Source organism: Rattus norvegicus, chromosome 19 (genome assembly GCF_021556685.1).
Source record: "Rattus norvegicus strain SHRSP/BbbUtx chromosome 19, alternate assembly SHRSP_T2T, whole genome shotgun sequence".
Classification (NCBI taxonomy): domain Eukaryota; kingdom Metazoa; phylum Chordata; class Mammalia; order Rodentia; family Muridae; genus Rattus; species Rattus norvegicus.
Window position 1 is genome coordinate 27,653,037 of NC_141552.1, and position 25,498 is coordinate 27,678,534.

The 25,498-nt window shown below is 42.7% G+C and overlaps 3 protein-coding genes across 5 annotated transcripts in view; 1 reads left to right on the forward strand and 2 right to left on the reverse strand.

Moving 5' to 3' along the window:
* The window catches only part of LOC134483411 (disks large homolog 5-like), a 230,132-nt gene that overhangs the window by 67,280 nt on the left and 137,354 nt on the right, over positions 1 to 25,498 (reverse strand). The gene's annotated exons all lie outside the window — the stretch shown is intronic.
* The window catches only part of LOC147999318 (disks large homolog 5-like), a 43,986-nt gene that overhangs the window by 9,529 nt on the left and 8,959 nt on the right, over positions 1 to 25,498 (forward strand). The window contains exon 2 of one of the 2 annotated variants that reach the window (XM_087596570.1): positions 11,169 to 11,327. The exons of the other annotated variant lie outside the window; for it this stretch is intronic. The gene's annotated coding sequence lies outside the window, so the exon portion shown is untranslated. The remainder of the gene's footprint in view (positions 1 to 11,168; positions 11,328 to 25,498) is intronic. 2 annotated transcript variants of the gene reach the window in all.
* On the reverse strand, positions 1,911 to 23,766 carry LOC147999319 (disks large homolog 5-like). The gene is made up of 7 exons (XM_087596690.1): positions 23,581 to 23,766; positions 21,565 to 21,693; positions 20,294 to 20,360; positions 5,265 to 5,424; positions 3,921 to 4,064; positions 3,126 to 3,288; positions 1,911 to 2,412 (listed from the first exon to the last, which is right to left on the reverse strand). The coding sequence occupies exons 1-7, from the start codon at positions 23,764 to 23,766 to the stop codon at positions 2,383 to 2,385; spliced, it is 879 nt and encodes a 292-aa protein (XP_087452816.1). The 3' UTR covers positions 1,911 to 2,382.

A 25,498-nucleotide genomic window follows, 5' to 3' on the forward strand; every position in this document is an offset into this window, starting at 1 on the left:
CTCTGTCCCAATCCCCTGCCCTGCCCTGCCCTGCCACAATCCCCTGCCCTGCCCTGCCCTGCCCTGCCCTGCCCTGCCCTCACTCAGCTGACAATGTGGACATCTCAAGACAGTCACTGGACAATGGCTGACACACTGTCTGGAGACTGGAAATGTTTCTCGATCTTGGAGAGGAAAGAAGGACCCTCCAACTACACTGAACTCTAAGGAAGTTTATTCAGGTGAGGGATGACAGGGACTGTTTTGTCTCACGTCACACATGTCAGTAGAAAATATCCTAGGTATTGGATGGCGCTGTTATCATTAACAGAACAAAGCCCATAGTGTTGGGAAGGATAATAAATTATGAGTAGGATTAGAAAACCCCAAGCCTCTTCCAGGTCCTAAGAGGGCAAAAAATACCACCAAACACAGCATTAATGTGGTAGGTGAGTTAAATCTAGTTACTAGATTCTAGTGTGATAACTATGACCCTTTTTGTGTCATGCTCAGCTTATAATGACTAGAGGACCTAAGCTTGAGAGTCACCAATGCCTCTCCCTTGCTTCTCCAGCTGCTGAGCATTGAAAAGCCCTAATGAGACAGCATCTGTTTGCAGACATACTGGATTATTCTTTTGCACTTTATCTCTCGGAGTCACCTCCACTCTCAGTAAGTCAGTTTAATTCCATAAATTGGAAATGAGTCACGTGGAAAATATACTTTCTCAATACAATCACAGATTTCCACGTAAAAGGTGAAACATGAACTGTCCCACCTAAGTTCTGGGCTTGCACAGACCTGCTCTGCAAAAGAAACATGTGGTCACAGCTGCAGTCTGCATTCAGTATGGGTGGTCTTGAGGTCCTCCCTAAACTGCATAGATTAAGATAATTATCTTGCTTTCTATCAAAAGAATTCATTATGCCAAGTTGGCCTGTAGAAGGAGGCTAGTCTCTTCTGTATTTTATCAGATGTGCTTAATGTATATAATCATCGATAGTAAGTGAAAGATCTGTTTGGAATTGAAATAGAGTGATGCTGGAGAATGATTCTGAATGCACAATGAGCAGTGGAGGCACCAGAGCCCGGTGTGGATGCCTAGCAGGCTGCCACATTGAGCAGGCACCGCTAAACCACCTGTACATACACATCTCCTGAGATCTCTCTCCTTAATTGAAGGTGATCGTGTCCATCTAGTATAGCACATGCCCTGGAAGGACAAAAGCTACCTACAGGAGCTGTGGTGATGACTCCCAGGTTAGAGCATCTGCTGCTCTCTCAGAAGAACCACATGGTCCCTAACAATCATCTACAATGGGGAATGCTATTCCCTCTTTTGGATCATGAGGGAAATGCACTCAGGAGTGGCCCAGACATACATTTGAAAAAAAAAGATCCATTGAGTTAAAAGATAAAAATAAATATAATCAGCAACAATAAAAAACACAGCATATGAATGATCAAGTGAAACTGCACCTATAAAAACCTATTTCCCAAAATGACGTTGATGGTCATTATCTTTGTGGTTTAATACTAATGCTGTATTGTAAGAAAAACTGAGGCACATGGTTCTCGATTAGGATTATTCTATATTCCTTTGTGAAAGTTGTCATTTTTTCTGCAGCTCTACAGGCATGAGTGTGTGTTACTCAATATCTGGTGCACACAGTCAATAAGGAATGTGTGTTGTAGACTGATATAGACTAGGATGAGCAGAATACATGACAGCATGGATACAGTATGTCAGTGATTACATCATAAAGTGTGTGTCCATAAAAAAAGTCACATTATCCACACAAAAGACACTATCACCCTGTGTACCCCTTGGTGGCTTTGAATTCACTGGACCATGCAAAGATCCATATCTAGCTGTCAGTTCTAAATCTACAGGAGGGGAAAGGACCCTTGAATAAGATGGTCTTAAGAGTCAAGAGTTACAAATCAATTTTTATTCATAAGGAATACAATTTACAAAAAACAGGCATAAAATGAACAACTAAAATTGTATAAAAAATGAAAAACAGTAACAAGAATATATAACTATGAAATAACAAAAAGAAAACTTCAATGAAAATCATAACCAAAAACATTTCTTAACAGCATTTTCTTAATGAACATTTAGAAACACAGTTGTAGTGCTGTTTCTCCTCTAGGACGTGAGATGTCAAGGCATTCCCCTCAGTTGTCTCTCAAATGGTGTTGTCGGTATGAGAAAGGAGAAAGACCTCAATGAGACAGGCTGGCATACGGATACATAAATTTAGGGTCTCTATACATTGAGGAAATTATCTGAGAAGAAGAATATTCCCCCAAAAAGTCTTTGACTGTGAGGATTGTCGTCACAGGGAAATCCTGAGAGAGAAACTCATTCCTCAGGGGGCTGTCTTCCTGGGATCCGTCCTATGCCATGTCTCCTGCAGTTCCTGAGACCTGGGAGGAGAAGGCAGCTATTAAGACACTGATTTGTTGGGGACATGCATACCAGCTGTCAAGTTGCTGCCTTCTGTCCCCTCAGCTGCATTGGACAGACAGCACTGATCTTTCACTGAAATCATTGCTGATATCTCTGCAGGCTGGGAACATCACCAGCAACCCTCACAGTACTGTGGGAGAACAAGCTGCTCCTCAGACTCTACCAGTGCAAACCAAGAATGGGGAAATGGGGAGAGACCTAATTGGGGTGCAGGAAGAAAGGAGAAGGCCACATGATACCCAGAGCAAAGCCAATGACCAGGACTCATTTGCCATTTGCACTTGGTTCTTATCCCTACAAAGTGCTTCCAACCATCACATGGCCCCTGCATGACCTTTGTCACACAACCAAGAACTCATTCAAAACTCTTCATAGCATCCAATCTGTGATAGGGAGATGCAGTCATGTGATATGTTATTCCTCTGTCACCATTTCTGGACTGCAGTTTCAGAAAGGGCAGAGAAGTATAATTGCCCATAATTCAGTTTCTGAGGAGTGGTTAACATCCCAGAATACTTGTGCATAGACAGAGCAATGAATAACTCTATCACATGAGGTGGGTGACTGACTGGGTGTGGGGAGATTAGAAAGGTGATAGGGGAAGCAAAGATGTATCCAATAGGCAAATGGTGTCAGACATTGTCAATCTGACTCAGCTGCTTGTTCCTACCACATTTTGCTGGGTCTGGAGGTTGCTGGTCTTCTCCTGTTCGTCTTCATCCTTCGGGTTCAACTCAAACAAATATCGCTGTACCTCCTTGCACTCCTGCTTCAATGTGACCAACTTCTTCTTCATACATGCCTGGTCCATCAGGAGCCGGCTGTGCAGGTTGCTGGAAACACACTCTGCATAGTAAGATCCTGAAGCCTCTTCCTCCCATTCCAACTGCCAAATCCCACAAACTCCACCAGGACCCAGATACCCATAAAGACTTCATAGAATATATCTCCATACATGTAAGGCTGCTGCACAAACAACAAACGGCTAATCCAGGGAAGAATAAATTGTTTCTGTGATCCAAGCACAAATAAGAGTCCATTTCTGTCCAAAAGAACAAGGGATCTTCAACTATCCATGTGAGCCCAATGCATTGGGGCAACATCAATTAGTAGGCAGCAAATAACCACAAGAGGACAGTAGAACCAAGGGAGGTCATGCTAACCATGTGGTCCACACATTGCGCTTTGTTAAACCTGGTATGACCCCAGAGCCGCAGGTTGGCCTAATAACACTCTGATGCCTGAATCAGTGTAGTTCTATCCAGAGCCTTCTAAAGATGCATAGACACTGTGGTGATAAGTAACAGTCTCTTATGGAACTGAATCTGAGTCCAAAAGACCCACGGCACAGTGATATTTAAACAGCAGAAGACATGGACCCAGAGCTGCAGGCTCTCCAGTCCAGAACAAAGAGAGGCAGACATGGCCATTCCCCAAGTGATGGGCCCTTCTGACCAGTACTTACCGATAGAAGTTAATCTCCTTCTTGAGCTCCTGAAATTTCTCACGATGTTCAATGTTCTTTGTGTCTAAGTTGTGCAGTAATGACATGACCTCTTTCTCCTTTATCTTCAAGTTTTCATAAAATGGATTTGGCCTGAAGTAGGGGCTGGCCCCAGGAAGATAGAACCCAATGAACATCAAGGTTTAAGATTATATGAACTCAGGCTGTGTCCTGTACTAGCCCAGCCCTGGAAGGACACTTTCTGAATTCTACATATTTGGATCTTCTTCAGATTCAGAAACTTGGAATTGTGTGCCCAGGATAACAGAAGCTAAGCACCCAGATAAAGGGTTCCCTGGCTCACTTTTTTCAATCAGGAGAGCTGGATCTGCATTCAAACCTGTTATGATGTCAAGAGCCTAGGCCACAGAGCTTACCCAAACACACACACACACACACACACACACACACACACACACACACACACACACACATCCAGAAACCTCTGATTTCATTTTTCCTGTTTTGAGAAGTGGAATGCTACAAGCCGAATAACTAATATTCTAGAGGCAGACAGTACACATAATTCTGGAGATGAGACCAGATATTGCCACAAACTTATAATCTGCCCAAGGCATACAAATGTATAGACAAATGTGACCACACAGGCAAAGAACTTTACTGTTGAAAGTGGGGCTTCCAAAATAAAGCACTTACACCTCCATGAAACTATTATACAGGTAAATCCTGAGGTCAAAAAACAGACCCCTAAATTCCAAGTGTGCAGGGACATAGAAACATATAAAAGTTGTGCATATGCATGCAGACCTGTGCACACACAGACACACAAACTGGGACACACCCACAAGAAAAGAAAAGTAAACAGACTCAGAGAATGAGAAAGAGAGACAAATATGGAAAGAGCACAATGAGAATCAGTAGAAATGCATGCACCATTACTGTCTCAGAGTGTAAGGCACACAGACAAGAAGAACAGGCCTGAGCCTCAGGCCTTCTAGTTAAGCATTGATATGAACAATGTGGGACCTGTCACCTACGGCTGCTACCAGGAGATGATAGCATTCAGTCCCCTCCTAGCAAGTACAAACACTCTCCACAAACTCACAGCACCTAGAACCTTGCAAAGCTGCCACCTGTCAAGGGCTTTCCAATTGTACACTGGGAACTCATGCTCCAGGGACTTTTTCCCTGAAATCTTCACTCAGATCACAAGTTCAGATTTTCAACAGGCGGAATCAGAGAGTCCATTTCCAAACTCACTCCTCAGTAAGGGTCAGGTTCTGAATCTCCTCTCTATGGGAGATGAGGTTTAGAACAAGGTCGTTTGTTTGGAGCAATGCACACCTCTTGCTCATGGATCCACCTGTCACATAAAGGAGGCGATCTGTCAGCTCATTTCTCTCCTTGGTAGTTAGCTCCAGTTCTCTATTCAGCCTCTCCTCTTCCTCGTTGGCCTGCACCTTGTTTAGGACATTTTCAGGGGATGACGTCTGTCTGCAGGCCTCTGTAGGTAGAAGAACACAAGTGAACCCGCATGGGGCGAATGCATAGAGCATACACAGACCACAGTGAGGTCAAACAGGAGAACATGCTTGGAAGCCAGTGTCACTGCAAGGAGTTTGGTCTATGTGTAAGAGGCCTCCTAAGTGGATCACAGTTCCCCCACTACTATATAGAGACCAAGAGATGTAAGCAGCCAGGTGTTCCCTATGCCCGCCCACACAGGCCAATAGGATACAGGCTCTTTCTCTACCTGCTCCGTATAGTTTGGCTACTGTAGAAAAATATCTGCCACACAGAACCTCTAATATATGAAGGTAAGATTGGCCCCGTCAGCCAGAGGTAGTCAGAGGAGTTCTAAGAATATAAGGTCATGGCCAGGAGCACAATTCTCTCCCTCTTACTACTGTTAGATAGTCACTGAATTTAAAGAAGCAATGAAAGTGAAGTACATTGATGCCCTGTTTAATTCAGAAAAGTTGTACCCTCCATGACTACTTATGGTGTTATTATATCAATTTAACACACCGAATGCACTGTAAAAGTAAAGACTAGAAGTTCACCCAATAATAGCATAGGCATTGCCATATCCTCCATGTGGTTATGGAGAAACTAATGATGTGAAAACCTTGACTTTCAGGAATTGTGATAATCATGGAATTCAATATCTGTGGAGATGTTCCAGTGGTTGTGGCCCATTACTAAAAAGGCCAGCGGAAGACCCCCACACACACCCCTGAGAGGAAGCTCAACATACACTGCCCAGAACTTACTCCACATTCCCCATGTCCTGTGTCCATCATTACCTTTAGGTTTCGTTTGCTTCACTCTAGACTCTTCTCTATCAACATCAACTCTCCCAAAGTGCCTACAAAGACGGGCAAACATGTCTGTGGATATATCCTTTGGACACTAAGAGAAAAAGAAGGGAATTGGTTGTCACAACGATCCTGGTGACATCACAGGGATTCCAAGGTCTCTCTAGGAGACAATAGAATGTCCACGAAGGGACGGCTGATGTCATGGAGAACAGACTTTGCCTCCCTGCTAATGTTCTGCCTGTACTGAGCAAAAGCTGATGTGCCCTTTTCAGGAGACTTCCCTGTGGCATAGCCACTGAGCACCACATGCTTCCAAAGCCAAATTTGGCTCTAGGCTTGATTGGAAAAACCTAAGTCATTGCTATGTATCTAAATGAGTGCTTCCTCCCCAATCCCTGCACAGAAATGTTTCATCCTACATCAAATTCTCCTCAGTCAGCAATATTACCCATTAAAGATTACTGAGAAATCACACCAGTTCCTATAAGTAGCCAAAGATGTCTCATGTCTCATCATGTGCAGGTGCATGAAATCACACCCAGAAATAGCCTGTAGGCTAGGTTGTAATGTGGGTGTGTGTTATAGGTACAACCTGAAGCTTTGTGCTTAACATTTGACAGTTGCCACCAGATTCCTTAGGAGAAAGAATTGCATTCATTATGGTCCTGGCAACAATGTGGTGATCTGTTAGCAGAGGAAACTCAAATATTGGATCTACCAGAGAATGCACCCTCAGGCTGAGTGTGGGGCTCTCCTCTTTGCACTTAAGTTACCAAAGCAGGATTGCATACAGGCCTCTCTAAGCTATAACGTGTGATTTCATCTGAAAAATAAAATAGTCAGCAGATGTGGGGGGGTATGCAGCCAAAGGAGTAGGACAAGCCTAGAGATATAACTCAGTGGACAGAGTAAGAAACAAGCATCTTCACTCCTGTTTCATGGATCACCCCACAAAACACAAAAGCATCTATCATACTAAAAAAAAAAAAAAAACCAAGTTATTTTATTGAATGCATACACTAATACTGTTTACAGTATTAGTAGCAAAGCTCAGATTTTGGGGCAAGATCCATGACTTGAACTATCTTCAAGACAATATATAAAGCAATAAATAAATAAATAAATAAATAAATAAGAAAAAAAACAGAAAAATAAAAAACACAAGAAGCACAAGCCTCTCATGTGACGTTACAGAAGAGTGATCCAGTGGTCACTTCTGACCAGGCCATTTTAGCTATGACAGTGCATAGTGACCCTTAATTTGATGGGTCCTATATAAAGCTTTGTGCAATATTGTCATTTTAACAAACCTCATCCAGAACATACATAACGACACAGGATATGATTGCCATGTCCTTGCTGTGTATCAAGTTATTTTTCTGTGTCCTTGATTGTCAGGCATATTACAGCAACAATCTGAGATTGCTGGTAGACTTGGAAGAAATTGGATATGAAAGATCCCCATTTATATATCAGTACAGCCATTTCTTAAGAATGAGAATCTTTAAGCTGGCCCTCGCTTAGACCCTTGACATTAGACAATAGACCAGAAAGTACAGAAAGCACATTCCCACCCACTCTCTAGGAAGCTGCCTGACCATAAGAACAGAGGGTATAGAACATATCTACTGCAGGGCAATTACAAGACAGGAAACATCTGGGAAGCTGACTGACCACTATAGAAGTGAGATATCCTTGGTACTGAATGCAGCTGTGCTATAGGCTGACATAGCTATAGCCTTGTCCTGGGAACTCCAGAAGAGAAACACCTGCCAAGACAGATATCATGGTCCTTGTCCTGGAAACCCCAGGATAAGAAAACATATATCAAGTCAGACGTCCTTGGTACTGAAATAGCTACATTGATGTGGTTAAGGCCTTATCCTAGGAATTCCAGGCCGAGAAACATCTGCCTAGATATCCTTGGCACCAAAATAGCTGAGCTAAGGAAACTGTGTGATCGTAAATGACTGTTTAAGCTGTACATTTCTGTTGTTCGAGGCTCCTCACATCCCTCCTGCGTGAGGACTGTGTGGAGCCCCAGTGCATTGGTATCCCAAAGTAAACCTCTTGTTTTTACATCAAGACTGAGTCCTGTGTGTTCATGGGGTGGTGATTGTCCTCAGGACTGGAGCGAGAGTCTCCTCTGTCTGAGGGTCTTTCAGATAAAGCTATAGTTGTGGGTTACACACCTCAATTCTCATTGGCTAATGCTGTCCTCACAGTCCTTGGAGGCCCCTTTGTAAGACTACCTGTTGGAAAGTGGAAGCAGCTTTATTTGAGCTCAAAGTGAACCTGACGAGCAACGTAGAGAACAAGATGAGGTAATTGAGAACCTGTCTAAAACCAGCACAGAAACCCACCCTCCATTCAAAGCATCATCTTGAATTTTTACCATTCTCTGCCAACCAGTCTTTCATTCAGGAAAGGTAGAAAAGAACTGGAAATGATCTTTGTATTATAAGGACCTTGATCGCTCTTTCCTTAGGTCCACATTAAGAACAAATGAATTGGGTATCACCATCTGAACAACTTAGTATCACCTACTCAGCATTTCTAGCCTAATACTGTGCCTATGGCAATCTCAAGCTTACCTGAGTGTTGCTGTCCCAGCAAGAAGAATGAAGAACTGAGGTCAAACCCCAGTGAACCTTTCAAGGGGTTAGAAGAAAGCCATCAGAGATACTGCACTTCTTTGTCCTTAGCTTAAATCAAGATGATACAACGTGAATCTATTGGGCTATTCAACCATACATCTTCCTCACAACCCCACCTATCTGAGTTCATTGCTTGGCAGAATTCATGCCCCACCATCCTAGATATTTCTTGATTCATTGCTGCCAAGGGCCAGGTTTCCTGAGTTTTGTTTTTTATAGAATTGGGTGTAGTCAATCATAGTTGCCCTCTGTAAGAAATGACAAATATCTATAATAACTGACCACACTGTACTTGTGTTTACAAGTACAGTAGTGGAAAATTCAGCATAACTGAGGAGTGGGAAATCACCACTGTGTCCTGGCCTTTCTCTGCCCATATCCCAGCTCACAGGCAGCTGGGGCAAACCTTGAGTTCCTCTGTAGAAACAGAGTGAGGTTGAATGGACACTGAGCAGGCAGAGCAACACAGCTGAGGCAACTCAATTCCAGCAACAAATGCATTATTTGTTTCCCATCTTAACAGCTCCTTTTGAGGACTTGTCCCCACACCTAGCTTAAACACAGCAATTTTCATACATGCCCGCCTGCTATTTCATATTGTTGCTGTAATACGCCTCCACATCATAGATTTCAAAAAAATATATACCTAACACTGAAAAGGGTGATGCTTGTCAACAGCTAGTGCGTTGGGGGCCCAGGTACGGTCACAAATAACCAGGACACAGGGGATGCAGAGCTAAGGCAGATGCAACTGCATGCAGCTGCATGTTTATTAACCCTTATACAGGCATGAATATGCATTACCTCACTTTACCTTTTGGCAAGATATAATAAGATCGTTATTCCCATGATACCAGGAACGACTGAATCAAGACTAGGCTAAGAAGTGAGACTAAGCAAAGGCTTCTCCTTAAAATATCTGTATAGCAAATCACCCCTCTTCCTAGTATCACAATATACTTGTCATAACCCAGAGAGCATGAGAGCCGCTTCCACAAAAAAGGGACACAGTACAGCATAGTGTAAGGTAAAGTGAGAAAAACATTTTCTTCTCAAGGGCAGCATTGCAGCCCCTGCTTGCATCTCTCAGCCGTCTTTCCTTGATCCTGTCAGGGAAGTGTCTCTCAGTGACTCCACAATTTCTTTCTCTGTTCTTTTGTTTTAAAAGTAACACTCTCTATAACATAGCTAAATGTCCTTGAAGGGGTTTAATCATGCAAAAAGAAAGCAATATAATATATAAAGTATGCAACCTTTAATGAGTGTATCTATTTTCTTAGGGGTATTTTTCAGATACCTTCCCAGATCTGGATTTAACTTTGGTAATTGTTATCTGTCTACAAAATCAACAATATCGAATAAATATTCCAGTTTTCTGGCATAAAATCCTCGGGAGTAAGAACTAATGATTTTGGAATTTGCTCAGTGTCTATTGTAATGTCCCTCATTTCATTTCTGATTTTTAATTCATGTATTGTCTCTCTTGTGCATTGTTAGTTTGAGGAAGGGGTTGTTTCTCTTGTGGTTCTTCTCAAAAAAAAAAAAAAGAGGAAGAAAAGACAGCTCTTGCTTTCCTTGACTTTGTATTTTTCTCTTTGTTTCTAAAGGCTTGATTTCAACCCTGAGTTTATTGCCCTTCATCAGATCCTACCAGACTCTCTATGGGATGAGGCTTTGCCTCACTTGGTAACAGCAGCATGGAATAAATGAAGCTTCTGCTGATCTCTGTTGTGGTGTTGCACATCACAATCTCACCAAAAATCATGCATAGCCTGGTTTTAGGCTCTATTAAAGCAGCCCAGTATTTCAGTGTTCCCTGCAAGGTGCCATGGAACAGTAGTAACATAATTCTGCATGCACATCGACAGGTTTCTCCACAGTCTTCTGGGTCATTTGATAATAATTTATAGTGAGTTCATGGATGAACACACACACACACACACACACACACACACACACACACACTTTACTGACATGGTGCATATTCTTTGCACACCAAAAATAAAGTGAGCATTACTGAAAATGCACCAATAGTGCAATCGATGGAGGGAGCTGTGGGGAAGCTGGGGCTTAGAGTTACTTAAAAGACCGATGCAGATTCTCCTTCTATTGGAGGAGAAACTTGATAGACAATGTGGTTCTTTATTTTCTTTCTCTAGAGCACACAGGACTAGGGTGGCAGCTAGGGCTTTAAGTGTGTTTGGCAGGTACTGTAGCACTGAATTAAATCCTAGGGCTGGAACCCTATTAATCGTCTACAACAATTACAGGGCAGGCTGGATGACGACACTCAGCTGACAATGTGGACATCTCAAGACAGTCACTGGACAATGGCTGACACACTTGTCTGAAGACTGGAAATGTTTCTCGATCTTGGAGAGGAAAGAAGGACCCTCCACCTACACTGTCCTCTAAGCAAGTTTATTCAGGTGAGGGATGACAGGGACTGTTTTGTCTCATGTCACACATGTCAGTAGTAAATATCCTAGGTATTGGATGCCGCTGTTAGCATTAACAGAACAAAGCCCATAGTGTTGGGAAGGATAATAAATTATGAGTAGGATTAGAAAACCCCAAGCCTCTTCCAGGTTCTAGGAGAGCAAAAAAAAAAAAAAAAAAAAAATACCACGAAATACAGCATTAATGTGATAGTTTGGTTAATCTAGTTACTAGTTTCTATTGTGATACCTATTGTCAGTGCCTGCGCTGACAGTGTGTGAATATTGGGTGTAGGTTTGTGGGGTTGAAAGAAAACACGTACACGGGTCACCCCTTTTTAGCGAGTGCCACCAAGGCTTTACTGAGATCTCCTTATATACCAGAGGCAAAAGCTGTGGAAAAACAACAAGGCAGGTGAAAATCCCCAACCAGGAAAATAGGACAAGTCTGTGTGGTGAAAGTTCCAGCCCAATCAGGGGCATAAACAGCTTCTTAAAAACAAGAAGCAGGAAAGCTCAGTGGGGAGGAAGGGTGCCATGGAAAATCCCAGCCCCAAATCAGGGGCTAAGAGCAGCTGTCAAAGGTGTAAACAATTTCTTGCTATAGCAGGCTGAAAGGCTCAGCGAGGGGGGAGGGAAACACCAAGGTAGGGCCCAACAGGAGCCTTCACTGGTGGCTCTAATGTTTCACTTTCCTATGCCAACTGGCCTCCACACTGATTCTAGCACCATAATGATTTCAAGTCTTCCTCCTAAAGAATTTTGTGGCAACCATTGAATGCTAAGCACAAGGCTTCATGAGTGTTCCCCTAACACACACCCATGTTGCAACCTTCCATGCAGGCTATTTCTTGATGTGATTTCAAGCACCTGTACATAATAAGACAGGAGAACATTTTGACTGCATATTCAAACTGGTATTATTTCTCAGGAATTTTTAATGGCTAATATTGGTGAAGGAGGATAATTTGAGTTAGGATGAGACATTTTTGGGCAGGATTTGGAAGGAACCATTCATTTAGATGCATAGGAATTACTAAGGTTTTTATAATCAAGCCTTGAGGAAAATTTGGCTTTGGAAGCAGGAGATGCTCAGTGCCTCTGCCCCGGGAAAGTCTCCTGGAAAGGGCACCTCTGCTTATGCTCAGTACAGGGAGAACATTAGCAGGAAGGCAAAGTCTGTTCCCCATGACATCAGCTGTCCCTTCTTGGACATTCTATTGTCTCCTAGAGAGATCTTGGCATCCTCTGCTATGTCACCAATGTTGTAGTGACAACCAGTGCCCTAGTTTGTCTCAGTCTGAGTCTGGCAGATACATCCTAAGACATGTTTTCCAGTCTTAGAAGTGTTTTGGGAGGGGGGATGTCGATTGTGGAGAGACTAGGGTGAAGGAGTCTGACCTTTCGTCTCAAAGAAATGATGGACAAAGAAAGTGGTTCTGGGGAATGTGGAGTAAGTTCTGGGCAGTGTCTTTTGAGCTTTCTGTGGAGGCAGGGGGAGGGATGGTGGGGGTCCTGCAAGCTTAAGCTGACCTTTCTAGCAATTGGCCACAACAACTGGAGCATCTGCAAAGGAATTGAATTTCCATGAATATCACAATTCCTGAAAGTCATGGATTTCAGAACATTAATTTTCCCATCCCCAAAGAAAGGATATGGTAAGGCCAATGCTACTATTCTGTGAACTTCTGGCCTTTACTTTTAAAGTTGATTTGTGGCTTGTTTTTTGTTTGTTCATTTATTTATTTAGTTGGTAATATTATTTATTGCCAAAGTCAAACATCTGGGTTACATCCTGGGACCCACATGACAGAAGGAGAGAAATGGCTCCTGAAAGTTGTTTGGTCATGTGCTGCACACACACCCACACACACACACTTACACACACACACTCACACACACACACAGACACTCACACTCATACACACACAAACTTTAAAGCAATAGTAATTTTTCTTAGAGTCTGATATAATTGGTTCTAATACAAGGACAGCCTGAGTGTAGTTACTATATAATTAAATAGTACTCATGCTCTCAGGCAAAGAGTTTAAAGTTTATAGGTACCTAATAAACTAGCATTGGGACATATGAAGAACATTTAAATGTTCAGCAGAAATACAAAGAATAGCTAATTTAATTTATTAAAAGTGAAAGCTTATACAATTCTGAAGGTTTTTATGCTGGTTTTATTATACATGTAATTATGAAAAGAAAACGTACATACTTGATCAATGAAATGGGGAAGATTGATTTAATGAACAGAAAAATGGATGGTACTTCAAAATTTCCATGATTACATATTAACTATTTAATTCCCTCCACAATAGCAAGAAACGGACATTATTATTTATGCGACATTACAGATACATAAACCGAGAAAATATTGTTTGGCCTGATTTTCTGAGCTTCCTTAAAGATATAGTTAATTGACAGAACTGTGCTTTAAAATTAGGGTCCATATTCTTCTGTTTTAAATGTGTGACACTTTTCTCTTTTTTTCTCCATCTTTATTAAATTGGGTATTTCTTATTTACATTTCAATTGTTATTACCTTTCTGGGTTTCCAGGCAAACATCCCCCTAACCCCCCCTCCCCTTCTCTATGGGTGTTCCCCTCCCCATCCTCCTCCCATTACCGCCCTCCCCCCCCCAACAATCCCTTTCACTGGGGTTCAGTCTTGGCAGGACCAAGGCCTCCCTTTTATTTCTAGTGGGTGCTGCTCTCCCTGCTCCGTGGGAAGTGGATGGGGGGAAGGCCCGGGCCTGAGGTGAGTTGGAACTGGGGTAGAAAGGCATAGGGCCTCCTAGGTGAGAATGTCAAACCACCACTGCTGCTGCAGCCACCATGGAGAAGCCCTTGTTCCTGCTGCAGGGAGGAGAGTCTGGTGCCCACAAGATGGCTGAAGGGGAGCTGAGAGTGGACAGCTTCATCACCCGCCTGCTGGAGGCATGAGGGTATCGTCCGGGAAAAATTGTGCAGATGACTGAAGCAGAAGTCCGAGGGCTGTGTATCACGTCTCGTGAAATCTTTCTTAGCCAGCCAACAGCTGTGAACACAGGTTTCTTTTGGAGAGCAGGCCTGTGCAGGCCCAGAACCTAGGTGGGACAGTTCAAGCTACCCTTTTTCCATGGCCAATCTCAGATCATATTCAGAAAGTATTTCTTGGGCTAAAGAGATGGCTTAGTGGTTAAGAGCACTGACAGCTCTTCCAGAGGTCCTGAGTTCAAATCCCAGCAACCCCATGGTGGCTCACAACCATCTGTAATGAGATATGATGCCCTCTTCTGGTGTGTCTGAAGACAGTCACGGTGTACTTGTATATAATAAATAAATAAATAAATCTTAAAAAAAAAAAGAGAGAGTATTTCTTCCAGGTGATGGATTTCCAATTTATGGAATTGAACTAACTTACTGATGGTGGAAGTTACAGAGAGTTAAAGTACAGAAGGAATAATCCAGAATGTCCACCAACAGTTGCTGTCACACCAGGACTTTTAAAAGCTCAGCTGCTAGAGAAGCAATGTAGTCTTTGGTTATTCTCAAGCTTAGGTCTTCTAGTCATTATAAGCTGACCATGACACAAAAAGAGTCATCTATATCAAAATAGAGAATAGTAACTAGATTCACAACACACTATCACATTACTACTGTATTTGAGGTTCTCAGTTAATATCTAAGAACCTGGAAGAGGCCTGGGTCTTGCTACACATACTTATAATTTATGTCCCCATTGTCAGCTGAGATTCTTCATGCAGCCTGGGGTCAAGGAGGTCATCCCACAAAGCACAAAACACCCATCTCAGATAAACATGTATGGTTTATTGAATCCAAAACATCCATGAATTTCAGGACACAATTAAATGTTGAAACCTAAGGATAATAGATATAGAAGAGAATTAAGATTTCTAGTTCATAGATCCAGTAAACACCTTCAACAAATCATAGCAGCAAACTTTCATAAGGTAAAGAAAGAAAAGGCCATAAAGGTACAACAAGCCTACAGAACATCAAACTACTTGTACCAGAAAAATTCCTCCATTCACATAATAATTAAAACGCTAAATGCACAGATCAAGAAAGAACATTAAAAGGGGTAAGGTATAAATATCTAGTAACAAATAAATTCAGACATATCTGAATTACACCAGACTTCTCAACAGAGATTCTAAAAGTCAGAAAATCTTGGGCAGATGTAACGCAGACACAGGCTCCTATATCCAGCATAATCATCAATCACCATAAAAGGAGGAACCAGGATATTTCATGACAAAACCAAATTTAAAGAATTCTTTTCTGTAAGAAAGCACAACAGAGGCTAATAGGAGGAAAACTCCATGACAATGAACTAAACTATACCCAAGAAAAACCAAGAAATTAATCTTCTCTCAATAATTTAAAAAAAGAGAAGCACACAAACATAATTTCACATATAACCAGAAAAAGAAGAGAATGCAGCAAACATTGGCTTTAATATCTGAACAGATCTTCTTTCCCTAATCCCCAAGCTCCCAGGGGCCAAACTGCCAGCCAAACTGTATGCAAGGATGCTCTATGGTTCAAGGTGAGGCCTGTAGCCCCACCAAAGGCAGATCCTAGAGGTGTGAGGTGGGAATGGATATGTGTGGGTGGGGGAGCACTGTCACATAGGCAAAGCTGAGCAGAAATGGGATGTAAATTTGAAGAGGGGAGTCTGGAAAGCAGGACAACAGTTGAAATGTAAATAAATAAAATAACCAATTAATAAAAAATAGCCAAAAATAAAATAACAAGTAAAAAGGTAAATGAAAATTAAACCAAACCAACCAAACAAACAAACAAAAACCCCTGTAGTGGATTGGCCTAATGCTGCTTGTATTTTAATGCTAATTTGTGGAACTCAGGACTGGTTAACCCCAAATAACTGACCCTGTTCCCAGTTAACTGTGATTATAAAGAAGCCAACAGCCAACAGCTGCACAGCAGAGAGATGGGGGAGGGGAGTTTCTGAGGGCTTTGCTAGAGAGGATCATGAGGAGGGAAGAAGGAGGAAGAAGCTGCCATAGAATAAAGGAAGAACGTGTGTGATGGAGAGGAGAGAGGAAGAGGACAGCAGCCATGGTTAAGGGAGAGGAGAGCCTGGTCCTGAGGGCTGTCCCAGTGGAACAAAGAGCAGCCAAGATGCTACACAGCCAGTAAGAGTTGAGCGTTATTGTTTGGAAAGTAGATCTGATACCATGGAGGGCAGGCAACTGCACAGCTACTGGGCTGACTAATGCACACTAAAATAAATTTAACAAAATATGTATAACCAGTAAGACAGCTCTGTAGAGGATCCTAAAAGGAATACTTTAGTTTGAAGGGAAGGACAAAATACCAGAGAACACAGGGGATAAATTAATAATACTAGGAAAGTTAATCAAAGAAGACTGGGAAAACCACAAAAATTAACAAAATGACAAAATTTAATACATAGGTTTAAATAATAATTACATATCACTAAACTCAATATCTAGGGTGGTGGGGCATGAATTCTGCCATGGTCTGAACTCAGAAAGGTGGGGTTGGGAGAAACATGTCTGGTTAAATAGTCCATCCACATTGTGTCAATGTGATTTAATCTAAGGACAAAGAAGTGGAGCATCTCTCATGGCTTTCTTCTAACCCCTTGAAAGGATCACTGGGGTGTGGCCTCAGTACTTCATACTTCTTGCTGGGTCAGCGAAACTCAGGGAAGCTTGAGATTGTCATAGCACAGTATTAGGCTAGATATACTGAGTAGATGATACTAAGTTGTTCAGTTGGTGATACCCATTTGCATGTGTTCTTAATGTGGACCTAAGGAAAGAGAGATCAAGGTCCTTAGAATAGAAGGAACATTCCCAGTCCTTTTCTACCATTCCAGACTGAAAGGCTGGTAGGGAGAAAGTGGGAAATAATAAAGAATTAATAGATGATGCTTTGAATGAAGGGTTGGTTTCTGTGCTGGTTTTAGACAGGGTCTCACGTATCCATGTTGCCCTCTCCCTGGCTGGCCCGGTTCACTTTGAAGTCAGTGCTTCCATTTCCAATAGACAGTCTTACAAGAGGGGCCTCCGAGGTCTCTAGGACAGCATTAGCCATTGACAGTTGAGGTGTGCAACCCACAGCTATAGTTTTAGCCACTTTGTTCCATGTCTACCAGCTATTTCAGATTGTTGCTGTTCTATGCCTGACAATCAAGGACACAGAAAAATAACCTGATAGAGAGCAAGGACATGGTGATCACATCCTTGCCTCTGCTGTATGTTCTGGATGAGGTTTGTTAAAATTCCAATATTGCAAAAAGCTTTATATAGGGCCCATCACATTAAGGGTCACTGTGCACTGTTTCATCTAAAATGGCCTAATCAGAACTGACCGCCAGACAACACTTCCTGCGAAGTTCCTATGAGAAGCTTAAGTTTTTTGTGTTTTTTCTTCTTCCTTCCTTTCTTTCTTTCCTTCTTTCTTTCCTTCTTTCTTTCCTTCTTTCTTTCTCTCTTTATTTCTTTCTTTCTTTCGCTTTATAGGTTTAGAGGAATGTATTTTGGGCCACGGATCTGCCCCTAGTATCTTAGCTATGGATGTGATCAATCAGTGTTAGTGTGTGCATTCAATAAAATGTCCATTTTTGACTAAGGTAGATGCTTCTGTGTTTTGTGGGGTGACCCATTGTCAATGTCTAGTGAGTTGGGGCCCTGGGTATGGTCGCATACCCCAGGACACAGGGGGTGCAGAGCAAAGGCAGAAGAAACTGTACGCAGTTGCAAGCTTTATTAATCCTTATTAAGCTAAGAATATGCATTACTACAATTTTCATTGTGTCAAGATACCATAAGATCATTATTCCCAGGATACCAGGAACAATGAGGGAAGATTAAACAAAGAAAGACGAATAAACAAAAGCTTCTTCTAAAAATATTCATATAAAAATCACCTTTCTTATTATAATCAAAATATACTCACCATTACCAAGAGAGCTTTAGAACCACTTCCACAGAAACGGGACACAGCAGAACATAATTTAAGGCCAAGTGAGAAAAACATTTTCTTCTCCAGGGCGGCATTCCAGGCCCTACTTGAATCTGTCACCAGGCCTTTCTTGACCCTGCCTTGGAGCTGCATCTCTATGTCTTAACAATTCCTTCTTTTTTCTTTGTTTTAAAGTAACACTTTACATAACATAGCTAAAGGTCCTTGTAGTGGTTTAGTCAGGTAAAAATAAAGCAACATAATACATAATGTACATAAGATTATGGCAAAACTAGCTCCTCCCATGCTATGGAAAATCCTTTGAAGCCAAGCCTTGGGATCTAATCCTGTCAATTGATTAGCCAATAATTTCGCTATTTCCATAGGGGTAGTATCTTCTAGCTGTTTACCAAAAGACATTCGAACATCATATTTCAAGGCATTAATTACTTTTGAAGCACTTTCAATACACTCTAAATAGGCTTGAATTAACTTCCAATCATGTTCTGTGTCATTATCCATATATTTACTAACAGAAAAGTAGTAGGATTTCATCATGATAAGCATTATAAGCCCGATAACTGGCATTGGCCGCAGCAGAAGAAACCATGAGTAAAACACACATTGCTAAGAATAAGTGCTCAGCAGTAAAGGACTTTCCTGAAGGGGACAAAATTATTCCTTTCAGTGCTTAATCGCTTCACCTTACCCCATATAGGTAATAGGGTTGTCACTACACGGATCCTTATCCATTGTTGTTTGTGGACACTAAGAGGAGCCAGGGCCTCAGTAATGGAGGACACCTCCTCATCTCCTGAGAACATCCATCAGGAGAAAATGTAGCTGGTTTAACTGGATTCCTTTGAGGGTAGGGAGCAGTTCTTATTATTCTGTGCTTGGATCCATCTCCCAGGTAACCAGAATAGTCTCCCATCCTGTAATGAGACAAAACCCTCTCCCCTATATACAATGATGTCCCTTCCTGCCATTCAGCATCCCGGGCAATTTTTATCCATACTGTCTGTTCCATGCCTTCTGGGGGGAAGTTCAACAAAGTGTCTATCGGCTCTTGATATAACTTCACCTTGTGGTAAATTAAGAAAATTAATAACGTATAATGCTTGTGCCAATATAGCTCTGGGACTGGTCTGCAAACTCCTTCAGGTTGCATAAGGCCATCTCTTTTCCCCCTTTTTAATTTTATAATTTGTCATTTCAGGGTATGGTGAATTCTTTCAACAAAAGCTTGTCCTTGTGTATTGTGTTCTGTACCAGTAATATGTACAATATGATATCGTTGACAAAATTGTTTATATTGATAAGAAATATATGTTGGTCCATTATCAATTTTAATTTTAGAGGGCAGTCCCATAACAGCAAAAGTTTCCAATAGATGCTGTATAACATGAGCAGTGCGTACTCCTGGCAATGGTGTAGCCCACACAAATTTTGAAAAATTATCTATGCTTACATCTATATGTGAAAGGCGACCAAACTCAGAAATATGGGTTCCATCCATCTGCCACGATGTATTAAGTTGCATCCTTCTGGGATTAATTTGAGATGGAACACATTTTATACGTGAAGACTGACACATAGGACAATTAGCAATAATTTGTTTGGCTTGAGAATAGGGAAGCTTATATTTAATATGTAAATATCCTGTATTGGCATGATTATGACTGTGTTCTTCTGGGGTAGCAAATGCCACTAATTGATCTACCATAGGATTGCCAAGTGTTAAAGATTCTGGAAATTTTGAATGTGATCTAGTATGTGTAATGAATATTCTAGAGTTTCATAATAACAATAGTCCTTTAATATGTGAGAATAACATTTAATATATGCTTAGATGTAGAAACAACAGCAGTCGCAATATTCTGTACTACTCCTACAACATAAGCGGACTCAGCTATAATATTTTTACATCATGAGTAAAATCCTGGAATACATTAATTACCGCTAATAATTCATTTTGTTGTACTGACCCAAAAGAAGATTCTTGTCCCCAAAATTAATCTTTGGTCCAATAAGCCATCTTGGTGTTAGAGCCATCTGTAAACACAGTAAACGGTGATGGTAATGGATCAACAGAAATTAGTGTATTTATCAAACTTTTTTTTGTTTTTTAAAGCAATCCCACAATTTACTATGGGGAGGATGAAATTCAATATTTCCAGTGTAAGAAATCATGGCTAATTGAAAAACCTCAGACATCTGCATTAAATATTCCCCTTTATCTTTGCTTAATGGGAAAACAATAGCAGCACAATCATATCCCCACAGAGTAACAGGTCTTTGTATGCCTTGCTGAATAATTAAAGAAATTTGTTCCTCATTATTTGTTAATGTTTGGTTAAAGTTTTATTTAATATAAACCCATTCTAAAGGCAACACATCCTGAGCGAAAGCGCCTGTAGGATATTCAAGAGTATTTAAACATATAATTTAATAACTCTATCTGGATCAATACGTGCCAAATATGCATCTTTCCATTTTCAGAAAAGATACCCTTGCATGCCTTCATATAAGCATTAATATCCCCAGCCTCCTTTATAGGTAATAATGCTCTCCTGTACTCTTCATTAGCATTTTCAAAAGCAAGCATTTGCAGCAGTTGTCCTCCAGCTTCCTCTCCTACCATTGTTCTTTCCAATGTTAATTTTAATATACATAAAAACTTAATATATGGTTCATAGAAAGCTACTACCTTTTTCAACCAACCAGTATCATCCTTTATAATAAGTCGGTTGGGCCACACCTTGAATCGATGCTGGCCTAATTATAGGAAAAGAAAAGGCAGGTGAATTCGTCATTATCATCGTGTGAATCTAATGGTCAACATGCCATCCTCGGGAAACGACTTAGAAAAACCTGCTTCAGGCAATGGTGCAGAGGGCAAAACTTTTACTTACGTTTTGTCTTAATGAAGCTCTAGCTTCTTGTTCTGTATTCGTTATTACCCTGTCTGCATTCATGGCCTTGAACACAGTAAAAATTACAGCCCAAAGAGACCAGAAATTGGAATCTTTTTGCTCTGCCTGACAGCCTTTTTCACCTTAACTTTCACTTTGACCCAGATATCAGAATCCCTGGAACCCTCGTCAGGGAACCATGGAGTTTACTCTTGCTGTCTCTAAACACTTTTCTAAACCAGACTGATAGACATGAATTCCCTGCACTCTTAAAGATGCTTAAGCATAGCGAGATGAAGAGAAGATTTATCTTGTCCCATTTCCTTGTAATAAATTGTACTTACCTTATCTGACTGTCCAGACTTACCTTCAGGGACCCAGTTCCAGTGCCATAGGTCGACGTCTTGGGTGTTGGGAACCCTGCATTCCTTTCTGTGTTTCCCGATGCTCAGTGGCCATGACACTCCAGCATGCTTTGAAATGAACCAGTCCGCCGACACCACCACCACCACCACCACCACCACCACCACCACCACCACTACCACCAATTTGGTTTTGTAAATAAAGTTTTATTGACATCGCCATACTCAGCATTTACATCCTGTTCAGTGCTGCTTCTGGCTGCAGCTGCAGGGCTTAGGAGCCACAGAGCCCTGTAGGCTCCCAGAGCTGAGAGCATTGACCTTTGCCTTGTTTGTGAAAGAGGTGACTGACCCCTGTGCTCGAGGTGGCCTTTCCGTGCCCTTTAACCCATAGCATAGGTCTCTGTGCCATCCTGTCCCTTTGCTATGATGTGCACTTCCTGGTACATTTCCGTTAGCTCTTGACATTTCCAGAGCATTGGGTCTTGCAAATTGAATTTGCATGGCACCAGGAATAGACCTGATAGCAGGGTGTGGGACACTCCCTATGGGGAACCCTGCCCAGGGGCATAAGCTTACTTTTCCAGTCAACTCCCTGAACAGTGAGCCTTTGTGGGACAAGGTACTTCACGACATGACTTGACCTCTCTGCAGTGCACCCAATCCCTGCTTGGCTCAGATGTCCCCCAGAGAGGTTGTGTGAGTGTCCCCAGTAGAGGCAGCACTCTGTGTGGTGGCATTGACATGGCATCCAGGAAAGTCAAAACCAGAGGGACATGTCGGGCAGTTGGAAGCAGATGTCTGCATCCATGGAGAGAAGGATGGACTAGACACTCCTACAGGGGGTGAGCTGAGAAGCACTTCCTTGGCTTTTTCACAGCAGTGTAGGCTGCATGCCATGCTGTGTACCCATGCTGTGCTGAAGCCCCAGGCTTTGAGTCTCCCACAGCTGCTGTGTCCTGGGTCCAGGGTGGGATTAAGCAGACTTCAGCAGGAGAAAGGTGAAAACCCTGGTTGCAGGGTGGGGATGGCACAGTCATAACACTCCTGCACATGAGGCACCTGACTTAGAGCCGTATAGCAGCTGTGACAAACCAGCTCTGGTGACACTCATCTGCAATGCCAGGCCATGGGGGGTAGAGGCAGTAGGATCAGTTGTTTAATTATCCTTGGCTACAAGGCAAGTTCGAGGCCAGCCTGGGCAACTTTGTCTATGAAAATAAGACAAAACTAGGTCTTGACTCTGAGCATCACTGCCTGTACCTGGCATGGTTGCCCCACCCCAGGGAAGAAACCCCTCTGTCCAGAGGCCATAACTGCAGGAGACTCCCTGGCCAAGTGTCTATACAGCGCCCTGTTTGACTGGTCTGTGCTGAGGACCAACCACGCTCTCCTCAACAGGAAGGACATGGGAGAGGCTGTTTCTGTGAGGTCCCGGGCCCTGAGATGGCCAAGAATAAACCCTGTCCTTGGGAAAGCCATGGAGACTAGGAACCCAGGGGATCTCTGCAAACACCAGGGCTGGCAGAGAACTCTGATCCTCTACAGCAGCTGCTCTCAATCTGTGGGTTCTACATCAGAGCTCCTGCACACCAGACATTTACATTACAGTTCCTCACAGTAACAAAGTGACACTCATGAAGTAGCTCTCCAATAAGTTTATGTTGGGATGACAACGACATGAGGAACTGAAATAAAGAGTCACAGTGTTAGGAAGGGTAAGAACCGCCATTCTATAGGAACCCAGGCATCTGCACTCGGTGTCTGGAAGTGTGATAGGCTAGACTTCACCCTCAGCGATGCCAGCATGTGGGCACCAAGCCTAGGTTCCACCCCAATGCTTCCTGGATATGTGCAGGCCTGGTTCCATCAAGAAGTAACAAAGGAACCCTTGGCAAAAAAACACTGGGTACCAAACAGTTCAGGAAAACACACCCCTCTGCTGCAACTCCTCTCAGGAGGGCTAATCTTTCCAGGAGGCCCCGGCTATAACCAAACCTTGTCTCCCAGTGCTTGCCCATTGGTGTCTTGGCCATATTCAGATTTGAGGACTTTGAACAGAATAGCTTCCAGCAGATTTGCATCAATGAATCCAACAAGCAGTTGCAGTCCTACTTCACCCAGCGCATCTTCAAGCTGAGGCAGGTGAGAGTGGACACCTATTCCCCAGCCCAGCCCGGCCATCACCCTGAATGTCAGTGATGTCCCTCAGTATCAGCAGGATGGGGCCTGGGCACCGTAGGTTCCCCAGGACCTAAAGCTATGTCCTTGAACTAAGTGCCATGCTCAGCCCTTCCAGCCTCTTTCAACCCTTCTGGATGCTCAACTGCTCCTGCAGCAAGGCATCAGTGTGCACATTCTGTTATGTCATTTGTGTGTGTCTACAGGTGGTCAGAGCCTGTCCCCTCTGTTCCTTTCTTTTGCTGTATTTGCCTTTCTGAGGAGGCAGGACTCACAGGTATGGGAGGCAGCCACATGCATATTCTGCAGCCATGTCTGACTCCTCTGAGGCTCAGTCCCACTTACACACCTACCCTCCAACCTCCCCACTCCATGTCACCCCTGGAGCTCTGTAGACCTTCCTGCTTTCTGTCTTTATATAACTGGTGACACTGCAGCCCTCAGTGGTGTCATACAGTGTTAGTTTGTCTTTGCACTGCCTGGAGGTCTGACTTAGGAGAATGGCTACCATTCTCATTCCTGTTCAAGGGTCAGAATCTGAATCCTATGTAAGGCTGAATAATATTCCAGCACATGGCTGTGCCATGTTGAATTTACACAGTCACCTATGGATCTTATATTTTGGCTTGTAAACACACACATATAAGACTCAAGTGACACCCAAGTGGAGAATTGCTGGAGTCCTCCATGGCTTTCTGAACCGTCTGAGAGACCATCCTGTCCACAGTGTATAGGGCACCATCTACTCATAGCTCACACAGCATGAGAAGATTAGGGAGGGTTAACCTGGCTTCTCTGTCTCCTACTTTCTGCCACACTAGCCCTAGCATCTTTCTGTATTGCAGTGAATGTTTAGAACCCAGGAGGATGGCAGCTTCCTTGCTCAAATATAGCAAGTTCCTCCTTGCCTGCTTTGAGACTGAGTCTCATGCAGCCCAGGCTGGCTTTGATCTCACCATTAGTTACGATGGCCATGAACTCCTGGTTCTCATGCCTCAGATGTCTCTGAGTGCTGGGTGACAGGTATGCACCACTCTTAAGTCCTGCCACTGGGACAAGAGTGAGCAGAGCCAGCTCTGAAGCACACACTTTGCTGGTGTCAGTGATGACTGACTTATGATCCTTTCTTCCATGCCCATGGCCCTTCTCCTTGGTGCATGCCATCCTTCCTCCCTGTGACTCATGGGGGACACCAAGCCCGAGGATGTCAGGAAGAAGTTTACTTACTTCACTGGGTTGGAGGCTGTTAGGTTCCTGCGTCAGTAGGTGAGATTCAAGCTAGAAGGTTTGTGGCATGAGAAACTGGAACAGAACTGGAATGGCAGGAACAATCGTCGCCTGGCTCTGAGAAGACCAGGTGGGCAGAAACTCATCGTTGGGCAGGTAGTGAGCTCAAGACCAGGCTGGGCATTGCTCAGCGTATGTGAACAGGTGTGCTTACATGGACATGTGTTTCCCCCACATGGTCACCACTTATCCAGGCACGGTGAATACTCCAAGGAGCTTTTTATGTTTTAACATTGTGTGTGTTTGTGTGTCCATACATACATATACACACATACATTCGTACATATACACGAATACACGTACATGAAAACACATGCCTATACATGACTATACACATTCATGCTCACACACAGATACATACACACCTACATGCATACACACATACACACACACATACACACACATACACACATACACACATACATGCATACACACATACACATATACA

Bases quoted from the DNA above. Each gene is read 5' to 3' on its own strand.
- LOC147999319 (XM_087596690.1), bottom strand. From the start codon at position 23,766: ATGGCCGGGCTGGGCTGGGGAATAGGTGTCCACTCTCACCTGCCTCAG. The intron at 5,425-20,293 runs GTCAGTACAACA...TTCTACCTACAG, and splicing joins GGACAAGAATCTTCTTTTGG to AGGCCTGCAGACAGACGTCA. The intron at 2,413-3,125 runs GTAGGAACAAGC...TTCTCCTCCCAG, and splicing joins TCCAGACCCAGCAAAATGTG to GTCTCAGGAACTGCAGGAGA.